This window comes from Schistocerca gregaria, chromosome 11, assembly GCF_023897955.1.
Source record: "Schistocerca gregaria isolate iqSchGreg1 chromosome 11, iqSchGreg1.2, whole genome shotgun sequence".
Taxonomy (NCBI): Eukaryota; Metazoa; Arthropoda; class Insecta; order Orthoptera; family Acrididae; genus Schistocerca; species Schistocerca gregaria.
In genome coordinates this window covers 92,231,869-92,256,480 of record NC_064930.1, presented here as the reverse complement: position 1 = coordinate 92,256,480, position 24,612 = coordinate 92,231,869, and the positions used below count along the sequence as shown (strand labels likewise).

Sequence of the window (24,612 nt, the reverse complement as noted above, 5' to 3'; positions counted from 1 at the left end):
TCCCGCACGCACCAATAGTTTCATCAAAAACTAAAGTGTGAGGAACCACAAGTTGTGGGACTACGAAATACACTGAGAAGAGCCAGAGCCGGAAGAATCGACTGCAGAAACGCATCGCGAATGGAAACCGCAAGAAAGCCCTATCACTTCTCTGTGAATATTGTGAAAGCGGTAAGGATCGGAAAATACTGGTGGACACTATGTGAAATTCCAACAGCGAAATACGGAAATGAGCTTCACCAACTAATTTCTTCTGGACGGAGTACGTTTAAAAAAAGTAAGTAGCCCGAACGGATGTGGACTTTAAATTCTTGCTCCTGCCCTTCGACAACAGATTTTCGAATTCTGGTACACGCCAATACAACTTAGTACACATGCCGTGGATGCGATCAGTAACAATTTTTAGAACAAGATAAAAAAGGATTCGGTGATCGGAATTTCGTAGAAGAGTGAAGAAAAATTACAATTCATCAACACCTGTCTGAGAGTGAATGGTTTTCTTCCTCGCCAAGTAAAATTAAGATATGCACAAACATTTTAACAAAGCAATCGTATTCAATTATAATTTATTCAAAATTCTTCTTTTTAATGTGAATTACAACTGTCGACCTGTGTGCCTGGACTTCAGGGCACCGGTCGTGAGTAGTGTTTGTTAATTATTGTTATTGTGAGAAATTCCTACGACATTGTTATGAATTATTAAAACTAATTGCCTGTATTTTCCCCTTGCATGAATCACGACGGGGAGCAAGTAACGCAAAAATTCACAACTGAGGAGAAAGTTTTTGAAAGGAATAAGAAGTGGACCCACGTCACGTAAAATTTTCCATAGTAAGTTGTTTTGCTTGGCGCGAGTTGCTGGCACGCTTACGCTTCGTAGCGTCTCCTTTGATGTAGATAGAAACCCTTTTCCTCATTATTCTCTTCCCTGAATTTTATTGACCAAAAATTTACTGGAATGTTTTAGTGTGATACAATGTCAGCAAAATATAAAAAATTGTGACGCAATAGTTTGCACCTTATACTAGACGTAAAACAGGCTTTGACATTACATAAATTGCATTTATCATGTGTAATAAGTAGCTTATGAAATTTCAACATTTTCGTGAAATTTCTATTTTTTGGTAAATTCATATAGCATGGCCGAAAAATATATGCCAATTATTGAGAGTAATAACGAAAACGCAATCAGCAAAAATGGCGTAGAATTGCAAGATCGAGCAATTGAAGTTCAGCCGCCATGAATGCCTACTGCAGAAGGTTTAAGTAGATCAGAGATGAGTGTCACAGGAGTGACAAATGATAGCGACGCTCCACAACAGAGTAACCTTGACGATACAATGTTTCTAGTTGACTAGACAATGTCACACATCTCCCAGAGCGACATATCGCTCATAAGTGAAATGCCGATGAGACGGGTTTTACGATTAATCAAGGAAAACCCCCAGTTGGGAAACGGTGCCAAAATTAGTTCGTTACGGTCGAGTTGCAATTTACAATTTCTTTATTGATTACTTCAACCATTAAAAGTCATTTCTTTATCACTTGACCAGGAACAGATCCAAAAAGCTAGTGGTCATGACTGCCTTTTCGAAACAATTTACTTTACAGTCAACGGTCAAGTCATTTTTCTTAAAACCGACTTTCATACAACATTTGATAACAAATCAAAATTTTCCAAGTAATGAAATTAAAAACTTTACTTTACCGTTAATAGCCAAGCCATTTTACTTAAAACAGACTTTAATAAAGCATTTAATAACAAAATTAAAACTTTCCAAGCAATGAAACAAAAACCAAAAAAACACCAATTCGCATAAAATTTCGGTACCGAACATGTAGAGAGCCAACTTCTTTCGCACAACAAGACATTAAATTACAAGGGCTCACTAACAGGGAGGCAGAATTAGAATTTTCAAAAAATGGTTCAAATGGCTCTGAGCACTATGGGACTTAACTTCTGAGGTCATCAGTCCCCTAGAACTTAGAACTACTTAAACCTAACTAACCTAAGGACATCACACACATCCATGCCCGAGGCTGGGTTCGAAACTGCGACCATAGCGATTGCGCGGCTGCAGACTGTAGCGCCTAGAACCGCTCGGCCACTCCGGCCGGCCACTAGCATTTTCAAAGGATGCCAAGTAGGTTAAAACAATAAAAGTAAAGATACACTCATTCACCTTTTACAATAACTAACGATTTTAAAGCCACGTAATTTTAAAAACACACCTATGAAAGACAAACTTAAACTTTTTAAACAGTGGCCAAAAAACAATCAGAGTAGAATACAACCATTTAACATTTTACAATAACTGACAATAACTGTCCTGCAGCCAAAATGTCCTGGGATAGAAATAATTAACCGGACGGGTGTAAGGCCGGCCGCCATTGTCTCCCGAAGGATGCCCAGGCTAGAACCGGAGTAACAGAACCCACAACGCCTCACATTCAGCAATCACATCGACCTCACGCGATGCCAGGGGAGGAGGAAGAATCAAATCAGGAACCATAATCCCTGCCAAAAAATACACTCCCTCCCAGGCAGTACTAATAAGAAGCCAAAAGATTAGTCTATAATTACACCGGCGACAGGGACAGGAAACTCGAACGCAGGAGGCCACAAGTCAGAAAAAAATGTAATCTAAAGCAATAACCACTGCCCAAAAATACACTTCCTACCAGGCAGTACTAATAAGAAGCGGAAAAGATCACTGTCTATAAATACACGGGCGGCAGGGACGGAAAACCGAACGCAGAAGGCCACAAGGCAGAAAAGATGCTGATTGCACAAACCAAAATTCTTCAATGAACCTCTAAACCCTTAACCAACCTAACTTGCAGTTTATCAGAGAAACAGCAGGTGAACTGCGATGCAAAGGTTCCTCGGGCCCGACCGTGTCCACGTCGTCAGCGTACCCAGCTGGGCACAGTCACGCAGCCACGGGCTCTGTCACCGGAGCCCTCGTCTTCTCTGCACCCACGGCGGCGAAATACCACTCCTCAGGTTAGGCGAGTTTCTAGTCCACCATTCCCGCCTCCAGATGGAAAATTTTAAATCGGTGGCCTCTCCCACCAAGTAGTGGCTCGGAACGACAGCCGTGGCCCCCGGGTCTTCACAGCGACAGCTCACAGCCTCGTCCCGTCAACTCGTCCCACACATCTCGCACCACCAGGATAGACCACACAGCTTCTCGGAACAACAGCCAACTCTCCACCGCCACGCCACGCCGCGGTCTCAGCTACGACATTCTCTAATTCCCGATCGCCGCTGGGCATCCAACCGGCCACTTCCCCAAAGATGTTCTTCCCTTACACAAGGCTAACAGGAAGCAGCGACTCGGAGATCGGTAAGTCCAGACACGCCGCCAGAGAGGAATCTCAACAGAATCGTACGCAGCATAACGATAAATATGAAAGAATCAATTAACGATGGAATGGAAGCATTCAGAACAATCTTTACAGCGCGATATATGTTGAGAGCCGACACACGGCTCAGTCCTAGAGTGATCTAAAAATGAATCTCGACAACACGTTACAAAGACCACTTGGACACAACAGAAACATTAACTTAGGGAATTACAGGTGACAGCAATCACAGTAGTACAACTGAAGCACTGCTACGGCAGCTACTATCTAACATAAATTAAATGATACGAAACACAACATAAACACCAATTGCAGTAATTTGACACAAGATATGAACATGATAAAACAGCAGGAAAACACTGTTACGCAAGATGTGAACACGGTAAAACGGCAACAAAACATTGTTACACAAGATCTAAATACAATGAATCAAGAACAACAAGTATTCAAGATTCTGCAAGACACGGTCTTACAGAAGTTCGATGACTTAGCCAAAAATTTTCGTACTGAAATCGACGAAGAATTGAACGATATGAAAACAAAGATAAAGCATGAAGTACTTTCTGAAGGGAAATGGATAGGTTAAAGTTAGATATAGTTGGAATTAGTGAAGTTCGGTGGCAGGAGGAACAAGACTTTTGGTCAGGTGACTACAGGGTTATAAACACAAAATCAAATAGGGGTAATGCAGGAGTAGGTTTAATAATGAATAGGAAAATAGGAATGCGGGTAAGCTACTACAAACAACATAGTGAATGCATTATTGTGGCCAATATAGATACGAAGCCCACACCTACTACAGTAGTACAAGTTTATATGCCAACTAGCTCTGCAGATGACGAAGAAATTGAAGAAAAGTATGATCAAATAAAAGAAATTATTCAGATAGTAAAGGGTGACGAAAATTTGTTAGTCATGGGTGACTGGAATTCGGTAATAGGAAAAGGGAGAGAAGAAAACTTAGTAGATGAATACGGACTGGGGCAAAGAAATGAAGCCGCCTGGTTGAATTTTGCACAGAGCACAACTTAATCATAACTAACACTTGGTTCAAGAATCATAAAAGAAGGTTGTATACATGGAAGAAGCCTGGAGATACTGACAGGTTTCAGATAGATTATATAATGGTACGACAGAGATTTAGGAACCAGGTTTTAAATTGTAAGACATTCCCAGGGGCAGATGTGGACTCTGACCACAATCTATTTGTTATGACCTGTAGATTAAAACTGAAGAAACTGCAAAAAGGTGGGAATTTAAGGAGATGGTAGATAAACTATAAGAACCAGAGGTTGTACAGAGTTTCAAGGAGAGCATAAGGGAGCAATTGACAGGAATGGGGGAAAGAAATACAATAGAAGAAGAATGGGTAGGAGGAATGAAGTAGTGAAGGCAGCACAGGATCCAATAGGTAAAAAGACGAGGGCTAGTAGAAATCCTTGGGTAACAGAAGAAATATTGAATTTAATTGATGAAAGGAGAAAATATAAAAATGCAGTAAATGAAGCAAGCAGAAAGGTATACGAACGTTTCAAAAATGTGATCGACAGGAAGTGCAAAATGGCTAAGCAGGGATGGGTAGAGGACAAATGTAAGGATGTAGAGGCTTATCTCACTAGGGGTGAGATCGATACTGCTTACAGGAAAATTAAAGAGCCCTTTGGAGAAAAGAGGACCACTTGTATGAATATTAAGAGCTCAGATGGAAACCCAGTTCTAAGCAAAGAAGGGAAAGCAGAAAGGTGGAAGTAGTATATAGAGGGGTCTATACAAGGGCGATGTACTTGAGGACAATATTATGAAAATGGAAGAGGATGTAGACGAAGATGAGATGGGAGATACGATACTACATGAAGAGTTTTGCAGAGCGCTGAAAGTCCTGAGTCGAAACAAGGCCCCCGGAGTAGACAACATTGCATTGGAACTACTGACAGCCTTGGGAGAGCCAGTCCTGACATAACTGTACCATCTGGTGAGCAAGATGTATGAAACAGGCGAAATACCCTGAGACTTCTAGCAGAGTATAATAATTCCAATCCCAAAGAAAGCAGGTGTTGACAGATGTGAAAATTACCGAACTATCAGTTTAATAAGTCACACTGCAAAATACTAACGCGAATTTTTACAGACGAATGGAAAAACTAGTAGCAGCCGACCTCGGGGAAGATCAGTTTGGATTCCATAGAAATGTTCGAACACGTGATGCAATACTGACCCTACGACTTATCTTAGAAGCTAGATTAAGGAAGGGCAAACCTACGTTTCTAGCATTTGTAGACTTAGAGAAAGCTTTTGACAATGTTGACTGGAATACTCTCTTTCAAATTCTGAAGGTGGCAGAGGTAAAATCCAGGGAGCAAAAGGCTATTTACAATTTGTACAGAAACCACATGGCAGTTATAAGAGTCGAGGGACATGAAAGGGAAGCAGTTTGTTGGGAAGGGAGTGAGACAGTGCTGTACTCTCTCCCCGATGTTATTCAATCTGCAAGCAGTGAAGGAAAAAAAAGAAAAATTCGGGGTAGGTATTAAAGTCCACGGAGAAGAAATAAAAACTTTGAGGTTCGCCGATGACATCGTAATTCTGTCATAGACAGCAAAGGACTTGGAAGAGCAGTTGAACGGAATGGATAATGTCTTGAAAGGAGGATGGTCATCAGCAAAAGCAAAACGAGGATAATGGAATGAAGTCGAATTAAGTCGGGTGATACTGAGGGAATTAGATTAGGAAGTGAGACACTTAAAGTAGTAAAGGAGTTTTGCTATTTGGGGAGCAAAATAACTGATGATGGTCGAAGTAGAGAGGATATAAAATGTAGACTGGCAATGGCAAGGAAAGCGTTTCTGAAGAAGAGAAATTTGTTAACATCGAGTATCGATTTAAGTGTCAGGAAGTCATTTCTGAAAGTATTTGTATGGAGTGTAGCCATGTATGGAAGTGAATCATGGACGATAAATAGCTTGGACAAGAAGAGAATAGAAGTTTTCGAAATGTGGTGCTACAGAAGAATGCTGAAGATTAGATGGGTAGATCACATAACTAATGAGGAAGTATTGAATCGGATTGGGGAGAACAGAAGTTTGTGGCACAACTTGACCAGAAGAAGGGATCGGATGGTAGGACATGTTCTGAGGCATCAAGGGGTCACCAATTTCGTATTGGAGGGCAGTGTGGAGGGTAAAAATCGTAGAGGGAGACCAAGAGATGACTACACTAAGCAGATTCAGAAGGATGTAGGTTGCAGTAGGTACTGGGAGATGAAGAAGCTTGCACAGGATAGAGTAGCATAGAGAGCTGCATGAAACCAGTCTCAGTGCTGAAGACCACAACAACACAACAACAACAACTTTCCAAAGTTAACGGTAACATTATGGAGTTAAAACAGAAGGTAGATTCTTTCAATGACTATCAGGTTGAGTAGAGCAAGAGGTAAGAAAAATCACAGACGCAAACACAAACATTGAGACCACACCCCTTTGTTGCCTGGCGGTGCTTAAAAGCACCATTATTATCTCGTGGTGCAGTTTCGTGATCTGAGAGCCTGTCGCTACGTAACAGTAACTCTGCTCTACTGTTTCATAGATGTTATTGTGCAATGCATAGACCTCTCTGGTGGTCAGAGCTTCAAATTGTTTTTCGCGCGCTGCTGTGAAAACACAAGATTGTATGTGCTTGTTTCCATGGTGTTGCCTGAATTCGTGCGCAATTTATTGAAACTTCCGTTGAGTTTTCCATTGTAAGTACTTACCTATTTTTTTTATAATATGGGGCTCTCAGCACTATGGGACTTAACATCTGTGGTCATCAGTCCCCTAGAACTTAGAACTACTTAAACCTAACTAACATAAGGACATCACAAACATCCATGCCCGAGGCAGGATTCGAACCTGCAACCGTAGCAGTCACGCGGTTACGGACTGAGAGCCTAGAACCGCACGGCCACACCGGCCAGCTATTTTATAATAGTTTGAAGCATTACGTTACAAGTAAATAAGAGAAAGTGGAAATTATAAAGCGACGCATTAGTACAGTCAGGTTGTTCAACACTTTATTGTAGAAACAATGCGTTACCTAGCTCTGTTCTGTCCACTTTTTCTCACACAGATGGACGAAAATCGTAAAACTGGTGGCTATTTTCGACCTTTGAGTGATGGAGAGATTGAAGCAATTTTGTATGAGGACATTCCCTCTGATGATGCAGAGGATACTGATATCGAAGATGATGAAGAAAATGTTAATAATTTTGACAAAGCTTTTTCGTGCAATTTGCAAGAGGCAGATTGTGAAATAAACTCCACTTGTTGGGATAATAATGCCTCAGAGAGTTCTTTGCCGTTTACACCTTCACTTCAATGTGAATATCGGACAAACACATTGAAACAAGGAACTGTGAATGCAGATATAGTGAAGGTATCTTCTTACACTTATATTATCATAAATTCTTTTTCAGCCTTAGTCAATTACTTCTTTTTCATTTCACGAATTACTCTAGAGTCCTGTTCCGTTTGTGACAACTGCAGTACTATTTCCATTTTTATTTTTATTTTGAAGCCAATTGTAGAAGACATAATTTTCCAAAGCAATCTTTACACAACACAGAAAGGAAAAATTTTTATTCTGAAGGAACATGAGCTGTTTTCTTTTTTGGGAATTAATTTATTTATGTGTTACCGCAAGCTGCCGTCCTGGAAACATTACTGCTCTGCATGTGATGACCTAGGTATTTCTATTTAAGGCGATGTACGAGTAGGGACATGTTTTATTTTATTTTGAGTAATTTACATCTTAATGATAACACAAAAATTCCAGGAAGAAACACTGATAAATTGTATAAAATACGCCCCCTTCTGACTGCTTTGAGGAAGCAATTTATGTCCATATACAGGGGCACTAGAGAACTCAGTATTGATGAATCAATGATTGTCTTCAAGGGGAGAAGTAGCATAAAGCAATATAATCGATTAAAATCAATCAGAAGAGGCTATAAACTACGGGCAATTTGTGGTCAAAAAGGATACACACTCAATTTTGAAGTGTATCAAGGGAGAAGTGAGACACTGGAGAAGGACTTTCGAAGAGTACTGTTTAGGGGGGAGAGTAGCACTGAAATTCTCTAAACCGTATTGTGGTCAGTGCAGGAAATTGTACTTTGATAATTTTTTTACTTCTGTTCCACTTTGGAGAAATTAAAATCCGTAAATACATTTGCCTGTGGAACAGTTAGAACAAACAGGAAAGGTTTGCCAGCGAGTTTACTTAAAGAAAAATGTCTAAAGCGTGGGGAATCAAATCACAGAGTTCATCTTTAGACCTAACAGTATTTCAATGGAGGGACAATAAAGTAGTGCATTTTGCGTCAAACTTCCATGGCACTGGACAGAGCGTAGTGTCAAGAAAACAGAAAAATGCAACTGGTATGACTATACCATGTCCAGTTATTGTATGTGATTACAATAAAAATATGGGTGGTGTGGATCACGCAGACAGAAGGAAAGATAGCTTTTCTGTTCCTAAGTATGTACGTCTTGGCAACCGAGAAAACCATTTTGCAGTGTTCAGTTGTAAAAGAGGACGATGCGAAATGTGTGCGAAAAATAAAATGTAGTACATGTAAAGCGTATTTGTGCTGCAATGAGAAAAAGAACTGTTTCCTACAATTCCATGAGGTATCACTAAATACGTGATATGTATATACTGTCAAAAATGTCTAGCTAAGTTACTATGTATTGTGAAATTGCTCTAGAAGTTAAATTTATGCGAAATTAATAAAAAAAATTCAGAAATATGTTATTTTTGTTAATTAATTTTCTAATGTAAAAATATTTAATATTTACGTGGAATGAAGTACAAGTTATAAAAATTGGAGCATTTTTCTGCGCATGTTGTGATTCTGTCCATGGAGTCTTCTGAGTACCAGGACAGAAAAAAGTTGTAAAAAAATAAAATAAAATTTTACAAAAACTCCTACCGTCATTTGAGGCCACAATAGCAAAAATTCTGCAAAGAAAATGTTAAAAAGTAAATTTTTTCTTATGCCAGGAAGGAAAGGGTTAAACTGCAATGTAGGGCCTCAGGTCTCGAAATAGGAGATTACGATTTCAGTCGCGTCGTTACTGAACAAGGCTGAGCGGGCATATAGGCAAGCGGAGGACGGAAATGTTTATTCGGAATGCAGTGTTCAGTCGCAGGAAGCGTTGCGTGTTCTCGCTTCTTGGAAAAAATAGAAAACTGCACGGAGCGCGAAGGTCACGGCTTGCAGCGTTCTTTGTTGACGGCAGAGGAGGGGAAGGGAGGGGGTTGCGTGACGTCAGAGCCGCTGCCCCGCCAGTCGCTGGCGAGGCGGCAGTCAGTTGTCCTCCTGCAGCAGGGCAGCGGCGCAGTTGTGACGGAGCAGCCAGGCTGTCAGCAGCGTGCGACGCAGTGCTGCCTCTCGGCGAGAATTCCAGCGACAGGTGAGGCGGGTAACTTGCCTCCACTGGATTGTTTGGAAGCTGCGCATGTTCTTCTGCATGCTTTTGTGTGGTTCGTCGTATAACTCGCGACGGAGCAACGTCCAGCAACTGCTCCTGTCTAATACGCTGCCTCACTTCAAGAAGTTAGCATCGGTACGAGCAAAGGGAAGGCGAATAGTGTGTTAAATTAGCGTGCCGGGTGTACAATTATCCATCACTTATATATCGCCTTGTTACATTACCTTAGCCGCTGATAACGTGAGCGGAAATGACGTGGAACGGACGGACAAGACCGCCACATTCAGTCGGGCAGTGTTTCGATCAGCCAGTGTCGATTTAGACAAAATTTCGTACCACAGTCGTTGATTACGTCCTGATTACGTGCAACGAAATAACCAATGTTCTTAGAACGCAAGTATGCGAAAACCATCAAAGTCATCACTTGGGACTGAGTGAGTTGTAGTGCGACACGGCGTCTTCCACCACGGATTCCAGCAGCCGTGGTTGTCTGTGATAATGGACCGCCAGCCTGCAACTTGAAATCAATTGTAGGTTGCCTCTCTAGTGGCTTGCGGGGCTGACATAAATTTTTCAATATTTCCCTTACTTTGGGCGACTTTACACATCTGAAATGCTGTCGTAATCTACTCGTTCAGAGATATAATCTGACATTACAGGTTTCACAGGGTAAGAAAAGTACCACAGTTGGAAACTTGTCGTGTCTCGAGGTAACGTAACGTAACGCACTGCACCCAAACACGCGAACATCATTCAGCCACTATTTCAGAACGAAGGCAGTCAGCAACTCGCAACAAACTCCAGACGACATTTCAAACACTTGCGAAAATTTTCGCTAATCCCCCCCCCCCCCCCCCCCCCCCCCACACACACACACACCCACGCACGTCAAGTGATACGACGCCTCAAACATTTAGCCGTGCGAAAAGCTTGCTTTTCCTTGAAAAGAGGCGCAAACTGGCGAGACTGTATTCACCCTGTGTTTCAGAACGAGGGCACTCTGTAACTTCGAACACACGTTAAGAATAATTTAAAACCGTTCCTCATCTTCTCGCTTACGTGATTAATGTCACATATTAATTCACTTATAAGGTAATCAGATGTTGAAAGTAGTTTTGTGCATGGCCGTTCCAAATCCTGTAATCCACTCGGGAAGCAGAACACGTGACGCCATGCTGACATGTTTGTGTCGATGAAACGCTGTGCTCGTGTTCATTTCAGCAGTTCAGTTTTATAGAATTAAGGCTGTGGTGAATGAGCGATCTGTTGTCTTTCCCTGTATCTTGGTTAGACTGATGCGAAGATTTCTTTAGTAGCTGGTGAGTTCTGGAGAAGTTATCGTATTGTTCATGTTTCATAAAACGAAGCCCTTCGTATCCTTTTTTTTTTTTAATGTTCTGTGACGTCACGTACCCTCTTTTGAGATTTGTTGGAGTGAAACTGTCAGACAGAACACTTTTGTTTGTACTATGCAACGGTTTTTTTGGCTGTTGTCGTGTTAAAAAGCTGGCTGCTGTGCCCGAGCGGTTCTAGGCACTTCAGTCCAGAACCGCGCTGCTGCTACAGTCGCAGGTTCGAATCCTGCCTCGGGCATGGATGTGTGTGATGTCTTTAGGTTAGTTAGGTTTAAGTATTTCTAAGTCTAGGGGACTGATGGCCTAAGATGTTATGTCCCATAGTGCTTAGAGCCATTTTTTTTAGTGTTTAAATTTGTGTGGTAGGAGAGCATGGTGTGTTGACAAACCAACGCATCAGAAACCTATCAGAAGCGTAGAGTTCTGTGCGGCTTTTTGTGCAGAAAAGTCGCTGCACTCGTGCTTGCGCATTAATATCATCGTTTCGAAAGAATGGATGACCGTGATGCTGTCACTTGCAAACTACTTTACTTGAGGTTCAAATGACACGATTAAACAGCAGTGTAAATTTTTATTTGCAACTATAACGACAGTAGAATTTAAATTGTCATTTACAGTGCAGCAACGGCAAAAACAGGGGTAGATTTCTGTTATTACTTCTCGTGCGAGGACTGAATCACGTCAGAATTAAAACATTTGTGCAGATATTTGCTGATAATGGTTGACAGAATTCTATAACAAATTTTCTTTAGGACCGTACTTTTACACAGGGTGAGTCACCTAACGTTACCGCTGGATATATTTCGTAAACCACATCAAATACTGACGAATCGATTCGACAAACCGAACGTGAGGAGAGGGGCTAGTGTAATTTCTTTAAAACAAACCACAAACGGAAGTATGTTTCTTAACACAAATGTACGTTTTTTAAATGGAACCCCGTTAGTTTTGTTAGCCCATCTGAACATATAAACAAATACGTAATCAGTGCCGTTTGTTGCATTGTAAAATGTTAATTACATCCAGAAATATTGTAACATAAAGTTGACGCTTGAGTACCACTCCTCCGCTGTTCCATCATGTGTATCAGAGAGCACCGAGTTACGTAAGGATCCAAAGGGAACGGTGATGGACCTTAGGTACAGAAGAGACTGGAACAGCACGTTAGGTCCACATGCTAACACCTTTTTATTGGTCTTTCTCAATGACGCACATGTACATTACCACGAGGGGTCATGTACACGAACACACGTGGTTTCCGTTTTATAAACGGAGTGGAATAGTGTCAGGCCAATAGATGTTCAATGTGGTGGCCATCATTTGCTGCACACAATTGCAATCTCTGGCGTAATGAATGTCGTACACGCCGCAGCACATCTGGTGTAATGTCGCCGCAGGCTGCCACAACACGTTGTTTCATATCCTCTGGGGTTGTAGGCACATCACGGTACACATTCTCCTTTAAGGCTAGGCGCAAATTGCGGCGCGTACAGCACGTGTGACGTGTCAAGACACTACAGCGCCACACGCACGTGCCGCGTGGGTACAGCTGGTATTGCGACGCGTGCACCGTACTTCGCACGCGCCGACTCGCCACGCTCTGCGCTGACTGAGCCAAAGCGCGCGCAACCTGTTACCTTCCTCAAACGATTTTACAAAAACTATTCTCTGAAAATACTTGATTTTTGCCTTGCTTGTAGCGTTATATGTCGGCTTCCTGCCCATCACCTCGCTAATGACCATTCTTATTGTGATGTCCACATTTTAGTGAGATACTAAGCAAAACTCAAAGTTTGCAACGAGAATTAAGGGTCGCTATGATTTTGCGTTTGGTGCGTGTTACACCATGTGTTGCTGCGTATGAAATTCAGTTGACATGCTGAATTATTGTTTAGACTTGGGAGGAGATCTCAATCTGCCTCCGATCTCGAGAAAATGAATCCCTTGTAGCGCGCTCACTTCCGACGTCACGCCCGCGAGAATGAAATACCCGCAACATCCCTCGTATCTCCTAAACCGCTCGAGACATCGAAACGAAAGTTTGGCGAATGATAGCACACAAGGAGGAGAGTGTTCTGCCACTTATTAAACACACGGAACTTACTTATCTATGGCGATATATCACTACTTACACTTCTTTTTTTATTTCACTCCAGTGACTAATTTTTTAAGAGTTATCGACAGCTAGCGAAACAAGAGCTTCGTAGTATGAAAATAAACATGCAATTTCTTGTTTTATGTTCTTTTATGTTGCTGCAAACCGATACTATGAGGTTTTGTCGTAAGCTATTGAGCTTTGTGATTGCCAATTACTTGTTTAATGAGGCACTCCGTTCCGAAATTCCGTCTCAATAGCTGCTGTGAGATGTGTTTGGCAAATTACGTTGTGACAATGGAAGTACAATTAAACCAGTCACCAAGAGAAATGGGGCCTTTACTCATAAATGGTGATGCTTCTTCGAATGAGAAAAGGTTAACAACTAACACAAAAACAGATTGGCAATTCTGTTGGAATTTTGGTGGAATCCCCGTAACCCATCGTATTTTTAACACTGAGCGACTGGATTGGAATCTTACAAAGGATTTTATTCCTTCTCCTGATCTGGGCAGTATTAAAACAATGACGACCGTTCCTTCCGGCGGAATGATAGGGACATGCCAGACGCTGGTTACTCGCCTACGGCTTGCCAAACTGACAATGCGTGATCGCGAATAAAATAGTTGTTATTGAGGAAAAAAAACAATTGATCTGTCGCACAAGACACTGGTCAGTGGGTTGTCAGCAGCGAAGGAAAGTGCGCCGGACAGGAAAGCACAAGCTGGTCATGGGTGCCTTGTGATTTGGAGTTCGAAAAACATTGTCATGAAAGTAGATCTGCCTTTGTCAGCAGCACATTCCAACAATTTAAATATATCTAATCATAAGTCTTTTAGGATATTCCCACTTTCGTAATAATACCGACCACTTTCTTCATTTGTGTAGCTTGTTATATAATAGATTTACCAATCATCATAGAAACATGTCAAAATCAAGTTACTACCGAACAATGGGCAAACTGTAAAAGCTGTCTTTCTACATTCACGTAATTCCTTCTCTAAACTCAACGGGAAGAACAATCCATTCACATCACGAAATACTGTCTCTTCATTACCTAACTTCGATTCGTACCAGGCATATCTTTTCATGTTTCGAAAGGCCGGTGCACGCAGAATCCCATGAACAATTGAATGTATTTCGATTACGTCTTCAGGTATAGCAATTTCGCATTTATCTTGAAGTAATTCAGGTGCGACCTGGAGTTTTTTTAATATTTTTTACCTGGCAGTAAAAGTGCGGACACAATGGAGTACACTTTTCCAGCACTGTTCACAAATATTTCGTGGTATATTCCGTTGTCCATCTGACCACTCAATGAATCAACCATTACGAGAAATCATTTTCTTTAAGCTATGGTTTCATTACAGATTGCATATTTGTCTCTACAGCTTTGTCGTCAATTTTTCTGATTTTGAGCAGCTGACTACCACATTTCCGTATTCTATCAACGTTCAATTTCGTTAGCAGCCCTAGGTCAGCTTTCATTTCCGACCTCCTGCATAGACAAGAACATGCGTGGTAGCAATTCATGGGCGAATTTCAAAGCACAGTGCGCTATATACCAATATGTAGATTTCGCCAAATTTCACTTTTCCACCAAAACTGTCTTTGATCCGAGAAACGCCAGTGACCGGTGATGAGTTGCCGTGTACGCGTTGTCGCTTGTTCGTGGTACCTCCGAGCGCCCTTACATTTTCCAGATGTTTCGGTATCAGCTGGACACAGCTTATAAAATTTAGTTCCTTCTTGTTTGACATCGTGTTTCCTTTTCCTCAAGTTTTCTTTCCTGCGTAAACGAGAGAATCACCTTGTTGGATACTTTCCAGTGGGTGATTGGGATGAGATTCAGCGAAGGCAACTGCCAATGCTTTGTATTTTAATGGAATGTGTGTCAGTGGAGGTGCCTGAAAATAGGATGTGTTAAAACACTTGTCAACGTCTTCATCGTCGAGAGTACACTGCAAAGAATAAATTTTGCGTTTTAACAATGGACGAGGAAATCCGAACATTAACAGACAGTAGAATGAAAAGGCCTACCGCATCATACAAGCCCTCCTAATCAGTCACGCTGTGTAAAATGTAAGCTTCCTGGACAACAGCACTCCCATTCACGAGCCGGATCGTTCCCTTTGCGGTTCGTTCGCCCATCGCCATTATTTGGATTTATTTATAAAATCGGTAAGCAACTATGTGAAGCCTGATATTGGAAACCCTCCAAACTATCACGCGTTTATGACTTACGCAGTATCGTTTGGCAACGAAATCAGCATACGTTCCTCTCCAGAATAATACGAGAATTGAGCGCTCTCTACCTGTTGATTGCCGTAGCTAAGTGATTAGCGAGCGGGAATGTCATATGAAAGGATACGGGTGGGTAAAAATTTTTTTTCCTCTTCACATATGCAACACATTCGGAAACATTGTTATTCGTGTAATTTAACATTTTTCTGAAATATTCGTTATTACTTACATGTAAGAGCGCACTTCCTCAGTGATGATTGCGTGATTTCTGGGTATTTAAAAAAACGAAATATGAAATTGCTGGAGATGAAATTGCTGTCAGTGAAACAACCGAGAATGACCTTTATAATTTTCCTTGTCAGAAATAATTGGAGATATTTCCGAATATGTAGTGATTTCAGAGTTGCGGTTAGACAGGAATCTAAGAGCACAACTTAAATGAATGGGAGTGTAACTAGCAGCAGTCATATTCACAATCTTGCTTGTCACAACTGTTTATCTGCGATCGATTCGTCAAAAACAGTAGACAGAGATGAAAGATCTCCTCCGTAGTATTTTTAGACTGTAGCACCATATACGAAACATTTTCATTCATATTATAACCACATTCTGTTGATCTTCTTATTCTTTGAAACTGTGAGAATCCGTTTTTTGGGTGATTTTATAGATGTTTTAGTCAATGTGGTTCTACATACTATTCCTAACTCATTTTCCGAAACGTAAAATCCAAAACAGTCAGTGTGAATGATAATAAGATGACGTAATGCAGCATTTACTAAATGTGCAGAATAGAGTGAAATACGCTATCATAATTATGCGTGCATGCATTCAAACATGAACTCGGGGAAACTGTAGAAATTTCTATGCATTTCAGCTGAGAATCATGGAAATGGATATACTGCGTCTGATACTCGTAAGGAGGAGGCAAGAGCGATGGAGGCGGACACGTCAGCTCGATGGGATGCGGCGTCATGCGTTACGGCAACGTAGACGCAGTTTTCGGTACTCGGAAGAATAGCGCCCCTGCACCGTCTGCTAGCCGCTTTGCGTTCGTGGCGCTGTGAGCGCTGCATTGCGGCCGCTTGCTTTTGACTGGCTTGCGCGAAGCGAACAGCTCTTCGGTTCTCTAGACCCGAACGGTATCGCTACCGAAATGCGTACTGAATAATGCAGAGGCTCTAATTCGAGTAATAGACCGTTCGGTGCTCTTGAGTACCGAAACGATCGGCACAATGTCTGAAAGATACAGAATAGGCACCCAGTCCAGGGTCAGCGGGTGACGTCAGGCAGCCCGGCTGGTGCACACCGACTGAAGATGTCGAAACTGCATGACAGGGGAGGGTAGCGGAGGGGGGGGGGGGGGGAGATTGTGTGCAACAGCGAGAGTGACGTGACGGCGCACCGAGGCGTGTCTTTGGTGAACAAAGTGCCCCCCACATTCCGCAGAGTCGTCTGACGTTTGGAGATGTAGGTGCTTACTTAATTTTACTACATACCCCATCACGATATGAATTTTGTGGTGCTTGATGTTTAGATTTGACTGGTATATGAGACGTGTTGGAAAAAGAGGCGTATAAGTATTACAATTATGCAGATCAGGGTATACAGGTACATTCATGACGGTCCATTTTGTGTGGTTTATATTGTTTGTAAGCGATCTTTAGCGCCGTTACGGAAAATATTGGGGCATAAAAAATGTGTACGCGACAACACAGATTGCATGAATTTTTGGTTCCGGTATAGATTTAGAAAATTTTGTAAATTTGTGGTAAGGACTGTGGAACCAAACTGGTGAGGTCATCGGTCCCTAGGCCTACACACTACTTAATCTAACTTTAATTAAGTTACACTAAGGACAATACACACATCAATGCCCGAGGGAGGACTTGAATAATCTCCTATGGGGGAGGGGGGGGGGGGGGGGGAGCTGCACGAACCGTATAGATTTAGTAAAAGGTGTTTGTCTATTCGATTGGCGGTCAGTATCCTCTTACCTGTTCCACGCTCCCGTAGTGCGTTTGTCTCGTCACTAAGTTCACGACACTCCCATACGAGTCCCTCTGCCGCCTACCTATCCCTGAGGAAAGGACGCCGTAACAGTCGGGCGGTGGAGATGAGCTGAAGTGATGGGAGCGGCACCAACACCCAGGCCCAGAGAGAAGCAAATTACCGACTCGTCCGCGAATCGAACCTGGGACGCTAGCCACGGACTGTGGGCACTGCTGCACACAACGTGAGTGCGGTTCCCTGTAGGACACGCTGTGTGGGGCTCACCTCGGCTCTTCTCTGCTACACGGAGTCACGGTTTCCAAGTTCTTACGTTCATTGCCGCTTTAACAGTGGAGGTATGTCGGCGGAGGGGGGGATGGTGAAACCGTTGTACGAAACAGTGCATCAACTAACGTAGACACGGAACAACAAAACGCTTATTCCGCCACTCAACATGCGTATCTGGTCGGCAATTTTTCACGCATAATAACAAACGACAAAATAAGGTATGAAATCTGTGCAGCCAACGTCGAATTTGCTTCTCAAAATGGAAGTATTTCCGTGTCTATAAAAATCTCTTCCTGTCGTCTCCGACTGAAATAAAGCCATGCTCTGCCGCTCCTTCTGGGCTGACGCGATTCACACCTTCTGAGATTACTGGTCACCACAACACTGCAGGGAGGTTTTAGAGATCAGTAATCCAACAATTCCTGATTGCTCTATTTACAAATGCTTCAAAGATACCTTATCTCCTCCAGATGTCACACGTGTTTCGCGTACGGTTCTTTACTCCGGGCGTAGAACTCTGTCAGGTCACCCGAAATACTCGCAGAATGACTGAATGTGTGTCGAGGTGCGGCTTTCGGTAAACTATATCGGACAGTTTAATGAATTTCCTGAGTACTCAAGTTGTAACGGACCTGCACTAAGTTCAATTACCATTTTTAAGGACACGTGCTCCTAATTTTCTGTTATTTGGGGAAAACGTGTTCCAAAGATTAATGAAAATACGAAAAAAGTCCACATGCAGATAAAACCGAATTGTTATTGTGCGATTACTTTTACTCGCTAACGACCGAGCGATAGATAAAAATAAGAAATAGCAAAATATGGAGTAATTAAACTGGATCTGCTATAGTTTTAGATTGAAAATAACTTAAGAACGGTCGCCAGCTCAATTAGTGAGCAAAAATTTCTGTATTATTAATAATTGTTAATTTCTGTCTGAAAGGCAATATCCTGAACGTCTGACCCATCATCGCGCAGCCCAGGCTGATAAGGCCAGAAATCTGGTGGCGGTGTGGACCTTGTACTGTACGCATCGTCAAAGAAGGGATTGCCCGAAATTTCAAACCGAAGGGGGTGAAAGGGGGATGCATTTTTTTTTGTAAAATGTCGCTCTTAAGGCAGTTTTGAAGGTAGAACAACGAAAACTGGAATCTGGTTTCTCAGTCGAAAAATAAAAAAAATACGCATTTGAGTGTTTCTGATGATTCAGCCCGAAGGGAGTCGAACAGGGCATGAAAATTGGTAAGAAAATGTTTCGTTACATTAAAAAGTTTTAAAGCTGAATTTATGAAAATTGGTCTTTTACTCCTCTGTTATATGTAAAGAAATATTTATTAGAGGATGAGAGTTGCTGTGGAAATGTCTCCACAATAATGCAAAAGGCATGATGAAAAAAAAAAAACTCCGGACTACAGCTACCAGAATCGCTTCTTGGTAGGAAGTACATTCGGAAAAGACCACGCTTACATAGCCTTAATTGGGGTGAAAAGCTGAGATGGTGTTTCAGTTCGTGAACAACATAAAAATTAGATTAAATAGGACCAAAGTTCCTGCAGACCGTACAGTCTACGCGATAGGAGCGGCGGTCGCTCGGCCAGTTGTTTCTGGACTGCAGCTAGGAACCGATCACCGGACTGCAGTCAGGCGGGAACGGAACCAGAAGCACTGATTCGAGCTCAGACGTCAAAACACGGCCAAAGTCAGTCATAAATCCAGGTGAACAATTTTTATTGCACACGTGGCATGTCGACGGTTTGCAAAACAGTTTGCGCAACGAACAACTTTGTGTCACTCACTGTAATAAGCCGTACTGATTGTAGAAATTCAAATGTTGAGAAATACTTGTTCTCTGCTATAGTAAGTTATTTGTGGAAAGCTCGTAACGTTTCATATTTCGAAGTTTCAGTAATTTTACAGGATCACATTTCCTTGACACTTGTGCATTATATTGCTGCATCTGTTTTCAGTAACTCAAAAATGTCAGCGGTAATCCACGCGCTTTCAAACTGAAACTGATGAGCTTTCTCATGTGCCAGTCCTAATCTGTCGAGGAGTTCCTTGAAAAATTAATCTGATTACTGTGTTATAATGTTCATTGCGTTTATATAAACTTCTGGCTTGTCTTTATTGGTTCATAAACATTTTATTTTATCTGTTATTACTTCTGTGTTGTAATTTCATGTACTGACGTGATGCATGACCTTGGAGATTTACTCCTCAATTTGTCCTACGAATCTAGACGTGTAAAATAATAATGAAAAAAAAATACTCTGACGTAATTTGGTTGTATGACCAGACTTTGCAGCACACACAAAAAACGAATAATGTACCATTCTGAGATATTTTGTGAACATTTAATTTCTGCTTTTACTCTTACACTTCATCATTATTCATTTAGTTGCACTACCTAGCAGCAAAGTTCACTGATATTAACTGACGATTTCGAATAGCAGTCAGTTTTGTATACTTCACTTGTTTATCTTAGTTACCGAAATTAAATAAGTTAATTACTTCCAATATATTACTATACTTCCACTGATTGTGTTGTTGGAGTGAGTAATGGTGAAACAATAGGAGCCTGTTAGGTAAATAATCGAGGTAAAGTTCTTTAGGCTGTAACAGTTGCTGCATTGTACACTCTTACTCAGTTACGAAAAACTTGTACCCTGGCAAGCCTCATACAGCCTACAGATGAAACTCGTCAGCTCTTACTTCGTTGAGATTGGTGTGACGTAAGGCAGCGTGTGGCAGCAGGCTGTTCCTTAACGTCGCTCCACGTAACAAGCCTGGGCACACAGTGCTGTCATGGAGTACGGTGCACTGTCCCCACTCACGACCACACCGCACTCCTGGCAGAGTACCGCAGACCTCACGCTTGAGCCTTCTCGTCGCCTGCCCCCCACCATGTGCCTGCCGCCAGCAGCTCTCCCCTCCCCCCCAACACTCCCTCCATCCCCCCCAACACTCCCTCCATCCCCCCCAACACTCCCTCCATCCCCCCCAACACTCCCTCCATCCCCCCCAACACTCCCTCCATCCCCCCCAACACTCCCTCCATCCCCCCCAACACTCCCTCCATCCCCCCCAACACTCCCTCCATCCCCCCCAACACTCCCTCCATCCCCCCCAAACACTCCCTCCATCCCCCCCAAACACTCCCTCCATCCCCCCCAAACACTCCCTCCATCCCCCCCAAACACTCCCTCCATCCCCCCCAAACACTCCCTCCATCCCCCCCAAACACTCCCTCCATCCCCCCCAAACACTCCCTCCATCCCCCCCAAACACTCCCTCCATCCCCCCCAAACACTCCCTCCATCCCCCCCAAACACTCCCTCCATCCCCCCCAAACACTCCCTCCATCCCCCCCAAACACTCCCTCCATCCCCCCCAAACACTCCCTCCATCCCCCCCAAACACTCCCTCCATCCCCCCCAAACACTCCCTCCATCCCCCCCAAACACTCCCTCCATCCCCCCCAAACACTCCCTCCATCCCCCCCAAACACTCCCTCCATCCCCCCCAAACACTCCCTCCATCCCCCCCAAACACTCCCTCCATCCCCCCCAAACACTCCCTCCATCCCCCCCAAACACTCCCTCCATCCCCCCCAAACACTCCCTCCATCCCCCCCAAACACTCCCTCCATCCCCCCCAAACACTCCCTCCATCCCCCCCAAACACTCCCTCCATCCCCCCCAAACACTCCCTCCATCCCCCCCAAACACTCCCTCCATCCCCCCCAAACACTCCCTCCATCCCCCCCAAACACTCCCTCCATCCCCCCCAAACACTCCCTCCATCCCCCCCAAACACTCCCTCCATCCCCCCCAAACACTCCCTCCATCCCCCCCCAAACACTCCCTCCATCCCCCCCAAACACTCCCTCCATCCCCCCCAAACACTCCCTCCATCCCCCCCAAACACTCCCTCCATCCCCCCCAAACACTCCCTCCATCCCCCCCAAACACTCCCTCCATCCCCCCCAAACACTCCCTCCATCCCCCCCAAACACTCCCTCCCTCCATCCCCCCCAAACACTCCCTCCCTCCATCCCCCCCAAACACTCCCTCCCTCCATCCCCCCCAAACACTCCCTCCCTCCATCCCCCCCAAACACTCCCTCCCTCCATCCCCCCCAAACACTCCCTCCCTCCATCCCCCCCAAACACTCCCTCCATCCATCCCCCCCAAACACTCCCTCCCTCCATCCCCCCCAAACGCTCCCTCCATCCATCCCCCCCAAACGCTCCCTCCACCCCCCACCCCCAAATGCTGCCTCCACCCCCCACCCCCAAACGCTGCCTCCACCCCCCACCCCCCAAACGCTGCCTCCACCCCCCACCCCCCAAACGCTGCCTCCACCCCCCACCCCCCAAACGCTGCCTCCACCCCCCACCCCCCAAACACTGCCCCCACCCCCCCCCAAACACTCCCTCCATCCATCCTTCTACTTCCGCCCACTCCCATGCGCCAACAGACAACACTCCTCACTTGAGACGTGTGCTGCGGCTGTTTACAACAGCAAACTTCCCTGATTAGGCAACAGCTTTTACTGCATCACAGTATTGCAATATTCTTTTCTATCTAGTGCGTTTGAATTAATTCTTTGACATTTAAATTAGATCACAACATGAATAATGAGACAGAAATTACAGTTACATCTACATGACTACTCTGCAATTCACATTCAAAAACTCTCTCTACCATTCTACTGCTTAACAGCGCGCGGGAAAAACGAACACCTAAACCTTTCTGTTCGAGCTCCAATTTCTCGTATTTTATTTTGATGATCATTCCTACCTTTGTAGGTTGGGCTCAACAAAATATTTTAGCATCCGGAAGAGAAAGTTGGCGACTGAAATTTCGTAAAAAGATTGCGCCGCGACGAAAAACGTCTTTGCTGTAATGACTTCCATCCCAATTCGCGTATCATATCTGTCACACTCTCTGCCCTATTACGTCATAATACAAAATGGGCTGCCATTTCTTGCACCCTTTCGATGTCCTCCGTCAATCCCACCTAGTAAGGATCCCACACCGCGCAGCAATATTCTAACAGAGGTTACATTATGGTTGCAGAATTTATGTGAAAAACTGATTAGGTTTTAAGTTTTTTTCGTGTGTAGCTGCCTAAATAGAGCAACGTATACTACTTACTGGACTTCATACATTTTCTGTCGCTTTATAAAGAGTCTTCAACGACGAAAATCCACAGCCCTCACCTCAGTCCTCCCAGAGGTCGCTCACTCAGACAGACGCACAGACGCACAGACGCACAGACGCACAGACGCACAGACGCACAGACGCACAGACGCACAGACGCACAGACGCACAGACGCACAGACGCACAGACGCACAGACGCACAGACGCACAGACGCACAGACGCACAGACGCACAGACGCACAGACGCACAGACGCACAGACGCACAGACGCACAGACGCACAGACGCACAGACGCAGAAAGGGAAATCCCCAAATCCTCTTCATGCCCCAACAAGTGGTTGTTATTTATTTGACTAGGTCCTCAGTTTGTTTTATGAACAGCATCAGAATACCATTCATTTGCTGATAATACACCTGGTGCCATTCGGAGTCCATGTAATTATCCTGTGCAGAAGCCCTCCCTTTTTTGAGCCCCACATGTTAATCTAGATCACGTCTACACCACGTACATCTGTTCATATTACACTGTGTGGCAGAGGGTGCTGCTGTCTCCCCCGATCCTGATCTATTCGAGGACAATGCGTGGGCGGAATGACTGCCGGCGATGGACCGCATGGACTCGCTGACTCCTGCGGTTCTCTCCCTGTGGTCGTGTGTGGGGGGCGTTGACACGCTGCACGACTCTCCCTGCCACGCAGGTTCACTGAACATCGACAGCGCACCCCCCCCCCCCCCCCCCCCGACGCGCCAGACGGCTCTCCTGCAGCGCCTGCCACTGGCCTCGTTTGCTGGTCTCTGTGGCCCTCTCGCGCCTAGTAAACGGTGCCGCCCTTATTTGGATCTTCCCCGTGTCTTGTATCAGTCGGGCACCCCCGCGACTATCGCGTTTTGATAGGCAACACTCAAGAATCGGTCGATCAAATCATGCAACCACTCCCATCGTGGATTACGTTTCCTTGAGATTCTCGAAACGATGCCAGCCTGGCATATATGCTTTTCACAGGTAATTCCTGGTCAGTTCGATTCGAGTTGTTCCTTCTACGTGTTTTCCGCCTGTAGCAGATTCCAACGATTTCTTCTTCTCTTCGACTGCTTACGTCACGTTTCTTCACGTTTACGGTCGACTGTCGACCGCCGCAGCTCCCTTCTGCCCCCTGCAGGCAGGTGTTCATGGGAGAGTCCCTCCACTTCGCTGCAGCCTCCCACCCTTTGCAGCCAACATACACATCACAGCGTCGCCTGTGGACAGCCTCACGGAACTTGAGACGTTCTTCACTGGACCACATATACAGGGTGACTAACTTTTGCCACATAGAATAACTCCGAAAGTATGACAATAGCTGAAACGTTCGTGGGACAAATGTCTCATGGGACAATGGGGGCCATAATACACTCCTGGAAATTGAAATAAGAACACCGTGAATTCATTGTCCCAGGAAGGGGAAACTTTGACACATTCATGGGGTCAGATACATCACATGATCACACTGACAGAACCACAGGCACATAGACACAGGCAACAGAGCATGCACAATGTCGGCACTAGTAGTGTATATCCACCTTTCGCAGCAATGCAGGCTGCTATTCTCCCATGGAGACGATCGTAGAGATGCTGGATGTAGTCCTGTGGAACGGC

General features: G+C 44.1%; 1 protein-coding gene across 1 annotated transcript in view; it reads left to right on the top strand.

Annotated features, from left to right (window-relative positions):
* Positions 1 to 24,612, top strand: part of LOC126295041 (uncharacterized) — a 113,730-nt gene that overhangs the window by 447 nt on the left and 88,671 nt on the right. The window contains exons 2-3 of the mRNA XM_049987291.1: positions 7,474 to 7,651; positions 9,629 to 9,821. Coding sequence (XP_049843248.1) covers positions 7,474 to 7,651; positions 9,629 to 9,821 — 371 coding nt within the window. The remainder of the gene's footprint in view (positions 1 to 7,473; positions 7,652 to 9,628; positions 9,822 to 24,612) is intronic.